Raw genomic sequence first — 10,508 nt, forward strand, 5'->3', positions numbered from 1 at the left:
GGTTCTTCGTCACGTGCATCACGTCGATTTAAGAGCGGACCTCTAGCTCTTTCCAGTAGGGTAGGTCCCAAAATATAGATTTCTTCTTCCACATGGGTGCGTGTCCCTCAGCGTCATTCGGAACAGCTAGTCCGCCGGGACCCTTTCCAAAGATTACGTGTAAATCATTGACCATAGCAAGTACGTGATCACCGGTACGCATGGCGGGCTTCTTCCGGTGATCTGCCTCGCCTTTGAAATGCTTGCCTTTCTTTCGACATTGATGGTTGGTCGGAAGAAATCGACGATGGCCCAGGTACACATTCTTCCTGCATTTGTCCAGGTATATACTTTCAGTGTCATCTAAACAGTGCGTGCATGCGTGGTATCCCTTGTTTGTCTGTCCTGAAAGGTTACTGAGAGCGGGCCAATCGTTGATGGTTACAAACAGCAACGCGTGCAGGTTAAATTCCTCCTATTTGTGCTCATCCCACGTACGTACACCGTTTCCCTTCCACAGCTGTAAAAGTTCTTCAACTAATGGCCTTAGGTACACATCAATGTCATTGCCGGGTTGCTTAGGGCCTTGGATGAGAACTGGCATCATAATGAACTTCCGCTTCATGCACATCCAACGAGGAAGGTTATAAATACATAGAGTCACGGGCCAGGTGCTGTGATTGCTGCTCTGCTCCCCGAAAGGATTAATGCCATCCGCGCTTAAACCAAACCATACGTTCCTTGGGTCAGCTGCAAACTCAGCCCAGTACTTTCTCTCGATTTTTCTCCACTGCGACCCGTCAGCGGGTGCTCTCAACTTCCCGTCTTTCTTACGGTCCTCACTGTGCCATCGCATCAACTTGGCATGCTCTTCGTTTCTGAACAGATGTTTCAACCGTGGTATTATAGGAGCATACCACATCACCTTCGCAGGAACCCTCTTCCTGGGGGGCTCGCCGTCAACATCACCAGGGTCATCTCGTCTGATCTTATACCGCAATGCACCGCATACCGGGCATGCGTTCAGATCCTTGTACGCACCGCGGTAGAGGATGCAGTCATTAGGGCATGCATGTATCTTCTGCACCTCCAATCCTAGAGGGCATACGACCTTCTTTGCTGCGTATGTACTGTCGGGCAATTCGTTATCCTTTGGAAGCTTCTTCTTCAATATTTTCAATAGCTTCTCAAATCCTTTGTCAAGCACAGCATTCTCTGCCTTCCACTGCAGCAATTCCAGTACGGTACCGAGCTTTGTGTTGCCATCTTCGCAATTGGGGTACAACCCTTTTTTGTGATCCTCTAACATGCGGTCGAACTTCAGCTTCTCCTTTTGACTTTCGCATTGCGTCCTTGCATCGACAATGACCCGGCGGAGATCATCATCATCGGGCACTGGTTCCTCTTGATCTTCAGCAGCTTTCCCCCTTGTAGCATCATTGGGCACATCGTCTGGTTCCTCTTGATCTTCAGCAGCTTCTCCCGTTGCAGCATCACCGTATTCAGGGGGCACATAGTTGTCATCGTCCTCTTCTTCTTCGCCGTCTTCCATCATAACCCCTATTTCTCCGTGCCTCGTCCAAACATTATAGTGTGGCATGAAACCCTTGTAAAGCAGGTGGGTGTGAAGGATTTTCCGGTCAGAGTAAGACTTCGTATTCCCACATATAGGGCATGGACAACATATAAAACCATTCTGCTTGTTTGCCTCAGCCACTTCGAGAAAATCATGCACGCCCTTAATGTACTCGGAGGTGTGTCTGTCACCGTACATCCATTGTCGGTTCATCTGCGTGCATTATATATAATTAAGTGTGTCAAAAACCATTACAGAACATCATGAATAGATAATTAAGTGACCAAATTAATAGAAGTTCATCATCACATTAAAACCAAAGTACATACATAGTTCTCATCTAACAACATATATATAGCTCTCCAGAGCATCTAATTAATTAAACCATACATTGAAACTATGTAAAACAAATGCGATCATAATCGCAACCATGGTAACAATTGATCCAACGGCATAATGATACCAAGCCTCGGTATGAATGGCATATTTTCTAATCTTTCTAATCTTCAAGCGCATTGCATCCATCTTGATCTTGTGATCATCGACGACATCCGCAACATGCAACTCCAATATCATCTTCTCCTCCTCAAATTTTTTTATTTTTTCCTTCAAGTAATTGTTTTCTTCTTCAACTAAATTTAACCTCTCGACAATAGGGTCGGTTAGAATTTCCGGTTCAACCACCTCCTAGATAAATAAAATCTATGTCACGTTGGTCGGTATATTTGTCATAAACAATAAATGAACCAAATAGTTATAAAAAGATAATATATACCACATCCGAATCATAGATAGGACAAGGGCCGACGGGGGCGGATACCAAAACCATCGCACTATGTAATAAGAAGGAATAATAAAAATAACAAAATTAGACAAGTAACTATCTAAAGTAAGAATTTTTTCCTTTCAGAAAGAAGATAAGAACAAGAGGCTCGCCACGGTGGTTCTGGCGACGAGATCGGCGCGGGCGATCGATGGCGGTGAAGACGGGGACGGGGCGTGATGGACCGCTAAACCTAGACAAATCTCGGGGAAAATGGAGCTCGGAGGTCGAGTTTCGAGAGGAGAAAGATTAACTAGTGTGGCTCAGACATTTCATCGAACACCTCATGTGCATAGGAGGTGAGCTAGAGCACCCAAATGCCCTCCCCTCGCCGGCCAGAAAAAACAGAGCACTGTGGAGTGCTCAGCTGTGGCGATGGGGTATATATAGGGAACTCTTTGGTCCCGGTTCGTGGCACCAACCGGGACTAAAGGCCTTTGGTCCCGGTTGGTGCCACGAACCAGGACCAATGCCCCCTTTAGTCCCGGTTGGTGGCACCAACCGGGACCAAAGGCCCTGTGCTGCCCCGCGTCAAAAGTTTAGTCCCACCTCGCTAGTTGAGAGGGCTCGAGAGTGGTTTATAAGCGCTGCTGCGCCCACCCTCTCGAGCTCCTCTCAACTGCAGGCTTTCGGGCCTAACCGTTCTCTTTGCCTGTGGGGCCAACTGGGCCTTCTGCGGGCCTGAATCCTAGCCCACGGATGGGTTTCAAGTCGTATTCAGGCCGTGGTGGCCCAGTAGGTGGCATAATTTTTTTCTCTGTTTCTTGTTTTCTCTTTTGCTTTATTTGTTTTGTTTTGTTTCTACTTACAACAAAAACTTATTTATTTTATTTCTAATTACTTATGTATTTTACTTTAATTATTTTATTTTTATTTATTTTACTGCTGCTATTTTTATTTAATTTATTAAGGTTTATTTATTTTAGTTACTATAGTTTATTTTATTTTATTTTATTAAGGTTTATTTATTTTTATTTACTATAAAAAAATGAACATAGATGCGCCTATAGAGAAAATTCAACCTAAATTCATAATAAATTTCTATGAAATTCAAAGAAATTTACTGTGAATTTAGGTCAAATTCCCTGTATAAGGGCATCTATTTTCACTTTGAGAGAAGCTCAACAAGGCAGAGAGGGACGGGCTTATAAACTGGTGTGAGCGCCCTTCGGTTGGCGAGGTGGGACTAAACACACGCCGCAACTAGGACCAGCCCTTTAGTCCCGGTTTGTGTTATGAACCGGGACTAAAGGGTGGTGGGCCAGGAGCGTGGCCCATTGGTCCCGGTTTGTCCCACCAACCGGGACCAAAGGGTCCGGACGAACCGGGACCAATGCCCCCACGAGGCCCGGCAGGCCCCTGGCCGCACGAACCGGGACCAATGCTCACATTAGTCCCGGTTCGTGACTGAACCGGGACTAATGTGAATATTGCCCTGTGACCAAAGCCCAGTTTTCTACTGGTGATGGTTAGGAAACTTAACCATCTTTGATTAACGAGCTAGTCTAGTAGAGGCTAGGGACACTGTTTTGTCTATGTATCCACACATGTATCAAGTTTCCGGTGAATACAATTCTAGCATGAATAATAGATATTTATCATGATATCAGGAAATATAAAGAACAACTTTATTATTGCCTCTAGGGCATATTTCCTTCAAGGATAATAGGTGTTGTATATGCGGTTGGAGTGTGTGGCGAGAAAGGTTTTTACCCAATATGGATGGTAGCATAATGTCCGGATCGGTTCACCTTCTTCTCTGTCATGGACATAGTGTCAGTCACATATGACCTTACTATTGCCGTTATGTCGTTTTATTTACTCTTTTTGTTGGACTGGCTGATGTTGGCTATGTGCATCCTAACTAAGTGGAGGCGCTTGATACTACATTTTCTATTAAAGGCAATTGTCGACTCAATAAGATGTCTGACCTCCTCGATCAAAATGGAGCTTGGAAGGTAGATCTGATCTAACAGTACTTTTGCGAAGTTGATGTTGAGGCTATACTTAAAATTCGTACATCCGCTCGGCTGCTTGAGGATTTCATTGTGTGGCCATTTGAAAAGTCGGGTATGTTCTCCCTTAAGACGGGATACAAGTTGGCAATGACTGAACATGAGTTAATTAATGCACTTTTCTGGGGCTACTAGCACAAAGAACTGGAGGTGAGTGCTATCTTTGGAACTTGATTTGGAAAGCCTCGGTGCCTAATAAGAAGTGGATTTTCGTGTGGAAAGTGGCCTCTAGTGCCCTGGCCACTAATCCTGATATAAGTATCTATGAAGAACATGGGCCTCCTCATAGCTCAGCGATTTCTGGCCGTCGGATCTCTTGTTTGATGCGTTTTCAGCCATCAGATCAGGCCACTGGAGGACCTCGGCCGTTGGATCGACCCGGTAACACTGCTACAATGAATAGTTACCTCCCGCTGTAAAAGATCTCGTGCCACCGCCTGTAATTCTCGTGCCACGCCGAGGGCATTTTAGTCATTTCATTATAGGGTATAAAATCTCACCAGCTCCCCGTAGAACCCTAGCCGCTCGCCCTGCCGCCTCGCTCGCCCTGCCCTGCCGTCTCGCCCGTCCCGCCGCCCCGCCGTCTCGCCCGCCCCACCTCCCCGCCCCGCCCCGCCCGTCCCGCTCGCCGTGGCCGTGGCCGATGACCGCGGTCCCGTCGTCCCGCCCTGCCCGCCGCGGCGGCCATGGACGGTCCTTGCTGCGCCGCATCCCCCGCCGGTCCTCCTTCTCCTCCTCCCGCACGCGCACCGCGCCCTTACCTCTCTCTCTCTCCCTACAAACCCTGCATCGCGCCCGCCTCCCAGCCCCGCCGCCGTCCAGGTCCAGCCCCACGCCGTCGTCGTCTTCTTTGCCTAGCGGCCGCCGCCGCACCGCATGCTCGTGTGCAGGGGCGAGAAGGGGAACCACCGCCCGCCCCCGGAGCGCGAGAGGTGATACAGTGCCCAGATCCACGGCGTCATCGACGCGCCGTCGTCGACCTGAGCTACTATGGTCTCACCCTGCTGTGCTCCTTCCCCTCCACGGCTCCTAGCTCGGGTAAGCACCCCCATCCCCATGGCCGTTTCACATTCCAGATCCTCCTTCTCTTATATTTTGTGTGTGTGTGTGCGCGCTCAACTGCTCATGAAGCTTCTCTCTTCTCCATGGACGGACCTCACCAGGCAACAACACGCCATCTCAAGGGAGTGGATTCTCAAGTCACCCCACTTCCAATCCATGGACGCCATCCACAAGGACCAAGATGACGACACGCACATCCTCCCTCTCCGGCGAGTGATCCCCCATCTCCTACCTCTGGCTTCATCTCTTTCTCTTGTGCTGCTCTAGGTAGGTGGTACTATATGCTCTGTTTCATGGCTATGTGTGTAGTGCTTGATGTGCTTCGAGTATACTCTTATATCATATCATTGGAAAGATTATGTTCCGTATCTACTATCACCTCCAGATTATTTACTTGTTTGTTTGATATATTCAGAGCTGCAGGCACCCTCCGTGGATGAGGACGACAACCAGGGCATCCATGGTCGACAGCTCGATGGCTCCTCGGGTAAGCAACACCCCCACATGGTCGCTTCAGTTTTCAACGCCTTCTTTTCTGTTTGTGTGGGCTGAAAATGTGTGAGCTTTATATGGCACAAGGGTGTGCATTCACTGATGAATCATTATATCTTTGATATTACGAATGTTTGAAGTCTGAACCTCCTATGTACGACGATGTGTATATTCTGTAAAATGTGTATTTTCATCATTTGTCTGACAGTCTAATACTGAGCTTAAACATGTACTCTTGGATGATATGCGTGAGTTGTGGACTTCCTGCCCTTTATCACAAATCTACAGTACATGCTTCAGAATTTAGTTGGCATAAGATTAATTGTGTTTTTTATTTTGAGGAGGAACGAGTACCTTGTTGAACCAACTGTTTGGGACTAATTTTAGGGAGAACCTACTCGGCGGTCCTGATGTTGCACTCGGCAGCGGCGCCGGCGGTGGCATCGTCTTGTTTCAGATTTACTGAATGTGAGTGTGCATCAAGTTTCAGATTTGTGCAAGAATCATCTTGTGTCTTTCGCGTTGTGTCTTTGTGTTGTTGAATTCAGGTTCCTGTCTTTCTGTTCGTGGAAAATCTTGTTCCTCCAAATATATTAGAGAGAGAGAGAGGATTGCGATCTTGCTTGGGTCGTGTAATCAGATTTAAAGGACACTATTTATAGTAGATAGGCATATGGTTCATTGCTAGCTTGCTAGACCTGCGTGGCAAATGCCAGTGTCTATTTATGCAAGGTATAGCTTTCTGGATAAGTAATACCCCTTTATCTGTACATATAGTGGCCATGAAGGGTGGCTGAGCCATCAGGAGCGGCAGCGGTGGCCTGCTGCGGACGCTGCTGCGGCTCCCTGTTCTTCATCGCCTGCGTCTACCTGCTCCGTGCCGACCCCATGTATATCCTCTCCTCCCCGTGCTTCTCTTGCCTGGGAGGCAACTCTTCAGTGTGCTTGACATGGTCCATCTTCTCCTCCCCATTGCTCTCTCTAATCCCCAATGTTCACATTTGGTCTACTCTTGTCTTGTAGATGTGCAGGAAGAAAAGGGCCATAAGATTGTACAGGCAGAACATGATGTTGTTCTGTTCAACCACATTGCCCCTGGTAAACACGATGTAGGCAGTGTGGCGTGGATAGCCGATGCTTTAAAATAATTGTAGCGTTGATCCACTTTTCACATACTGAATCCTAACAACAGGGAATAAGGGCTAGGATCAAATACAATGAGTAAGTAGCAAAATTAGAACGATAATTGTTGATTAGAAGCATTCATCCGGATGGATTTGTGAGATGCATATATAATGATGGCTCCAGTTCAAGTGATGACATAGCAGTAGCTGAAATAGAAATTCAGTGAGCATCTTCGCGTTAGATTTCATTTAGTTTCAATTAGCATTGGGCACTGGCTGGTTTCAATCTTGCTACCATCTATTTGGGAGCCCCCTTCTAGAGGTTGGCACGGGTAAAGTGGCAGCCACTGATTGCGTTGTAAACAACATGAATAGTGAGCCCGATGAGCAGGCTAACGGTGCGGGCGAGATCAGTTAGTACGACAGATAGAATGTTCATGCATATTGAAATGTGCCTTATTGACTAAATTTGATATTAACATGTGTCGTTCACCTTACGCGCAGATATGGTTGCAAAGGTTGAAGAAGAGTATGTCGATCCGGAGCCTGAGCAAGCTATATTACCACCCCCAGCCAACAGTAAGTTCCTGCAAGACAAACACAACAACATGTGTGTGGCATAAGTAAATAACTGAGTTAATTTTGTTCCTATGATATGACCTGAAACATCTTCGCGTTAGATTTCATGTACTTACTAATGCTTTGACCTGAAACTGGAACCACTGTAGCTGTTCTGCTGCCAATATAACTTTGTTTGCATTTAGTTTGTTGTAATATTAATTCAGGTTCTATAGTCTGCTAGGTTAAGTTGTTTATTTAGTTAAGTTCCCATCTAATTGCCTGAATTAGTCATGTATGGAGAGCAGCTGAAAGTTAGAACAGGGTATGCAACAATAGTGTGATTTATGTTGCTGGAAGTACTGCCAATGCTCTTGTCATTTTTTAGCTTTGCTCTCGGTTTTGTTGGCAAGGGATCTTTGGTCATGAATCCATTGTAGAATGGAAATAGTTCAGCACCAAGGGACAATCGAAATTACTATCATGATATTCTAGGTAGTAATTACTCAAAAATATTTTTTTTTGTTCTTCCATTTTTCTCCTTTAGTTTGGTATGATGATGAGTTGATGCCCCCGTCATGTAATTATTTCAAGATAGCCTGACTGTAATATTTCTGCGAGAAATATTATTACGAATGGAGAAAGCTTTATTTCAGGAACCTACGGAATGGACTTTTTTATGGCAAATCAATCTTCCCCAACCTAGGTGTCCTGCTTGTTCTTGAGTAACTATCTCAATTCATTGCTCCAAGTTCAGCAGCTCTCTGTCGAGGAAATAATTAAAGGGAAGTCATCATTGTTTGTGGAGCAGCAACCACCAAAGCCCAGGCCAACGCCACTGCCACAGCCATGGCAATTCCCACCGCCTGGTTGGACGGCACAGTCAGTGGATGACTCCGTTTGTCAAAAGGACGGTTCCGTGGGCGCTGGCATGATTTTGAGAGACGACAAGGGATCTGTGATCTTTATCGCATAGAGACGTCTCTTCTATGTAACGATGCTCTGGAGTCCGAGTTACATGTAATCAGGGAAGACATTGACTTGGCGATACATCGGACTCCCCTGCCAGTTTTAATCTAGTCTGACTGCTCCAATGCTTTATCAGCGATTATGGGGGGGTCTCTGGACAAGTCATCGTATGGCCATTTGATTTCTGAGATCAAAATCTTGATGGAAGATAAGGTGTTTACTCTTGTTAAGATTACTCGTGAATAGAATAGGGTTATGTATTGTTTAGCGAACTTTAGGTGTAGCGGGGATAGCACTGCGTGCTGGCTTAACCAACCCTCTACCGTTGCTGCCGAACGTATTGTTTAGCGAACTATGAAATAAATACCTTATATTCCCCTAAAAAGGTGTTTTTTATTAAAAAATACTCCCTCTGTAAACTAATATAAGAGCGTTTAGATAACTAAAGTAGTGAGCTAAACACTCTTATATTACTTTACGGAGGGAGTAGTTATGAAATTTATGTGACAAAAAGATAATACTTTTAAAATTCTGCGTACATGTCTCCACGGTCATAGAGGGGCTGTATATCGGCTGAGATGGAAATGAGGACGTTTCTATAAAAAAACGACGATGTTGATCTAAATACTCTCTCCGTCTCAAAATAAGTATCTCAAACTTTAGTAGAGTACATCCTTGTAGTGGTTACTGAGATTTAGGAATATTGTTTGAGTAAAACATATCCTGCAATATTTCATGCAAGTGAGTATATAATAGACAGACCCAATTTATTATTGTCGATCAATCAGTCTGATATCGTTTATACGGAACAAATCACACATCGCAATTCTCAGATTTATTTCTTTAGCCAACCAAGAAGCTCCCACCAACAGTTTAACATCACACGTACCCGTCATTGACCCAAATGACCTGCCCGTTGATCCACTCAGCGGCGTCGGTGCAGAGGAACCCGACCACCGGCGCGATGTCGCCGACCTCCCCGAGCCGCTCCATCGGGTTGGTCTCCACGGTCTCCCTCACGGTCTCGTCGCTCTTCCCGGCGAAGAACATGTCCGTGGCCGTTGGCCCCGGCGCCACGCAGTTGGCCGTGATCCGCGTGCCCTTGAGCTCCTTGGCCATCGTCCGCACCATGGCCTCCACGGCCGCCTTGGACGCCGTGTAAGCAGAGTACCCCGTCCGGAGCGACCCAACCACGGACGTCGTCAGAGCCACGATCCGGCCGCCTCCGCCGTGGGGCATGCGGTTGGCGGCCTCGCGGAGGCAGAGGAACGTGCCGCGTGTCTTCACGACGAAGGCACGGTCGATGTCCGCCGTGGTGGTGTCGACGCGGGACGGGTACTTGTCGTCGATCACGCCGGCGTTGGCAACAAGGATGTGCGGCGCGGCACAAACGAAAGTTGTTGCTAGCCGTTTTTCCTCTAGTGACCCCCCACTTAACGAAACCGATGTCCTCGTCAGCCCACAGGAATGTTCCCTCTTGGCATATGTATTTGCGTCCAGTCCAGCACATGTGCCATGTCGTGTGCCACAACGGGCCACACGCGCCATGCGCCACATGCCTGCGCACCTGACCCACACATGTCCATGTAACCGTGAGGGTCTGCTCTGATACTAATTGTAACGCCCCGGCCATAGCCACCAGTTCACGGCCGTTATTGCCTGGCGGGGTCTAGACCGACCTCACGGACCAACACTAGTCTTTTCGGCACACTTTGTCCTCACTCGTACGCACGCGGGACCAATTTTCCGGTCGGTCACCCACCCTTAAATTCCTCAAAGCCAAGCACGCATAACTTTAGAGTTCTTTTCAAATGGACTCTAGGAAAAGAAAGAAATCATTGTTGATATAGGTAGATCATTCCTATGAAGACAGACTCTCACATTTGGATATTGATCTGATCGTCAGGAAA

General features: G+C 46.9%; 1 protein-coding gene across 1 annotated transcript; it reads right to left on the reverse strand.

Moving 5' to 3' along the window:
* Positions 1-9,257: 9,257 nt before the first annotated feature.
* Positions 9,258-10,155, reverse strand: LOC109741688 (NADPH-dependent aldehyde reductase-like protein, chloroplastic). Its single transcript, XM_020300764.3, has 2 exons — positions 9,488-10,155; positions 9,258-9,321 (listed from the first exon to the last, which is right to left on the reverse strand). The coding sequence occupies exons 1-2, from the start codon at positions 10,153-10,155 to the stop codon at positions 9,258-9,260; spliced, it is 732 nt and encodes a 243-aa protein (XP_020156353.2).
* Positions 10,156-10,508: the final 353 nt, after the last annotated feature.

Source organism: Aegilops tauschii, chromosome 4 (genome assembly GCF_002575655.3).
Source record: "Aegilops tauschii subsp. strangulata cultivar AL8/78 chromosome 4, Aet v6.0, whole genome shotgun sequence".
In the NCBI taxonomy this organism is placed as follows: domain Eukaryota; kingdom Viridiplantae; phylum Streptophyta; class Magnoliopsida; order Poales; family Poaceae; genus Aegilops; species Aegilops tauschii.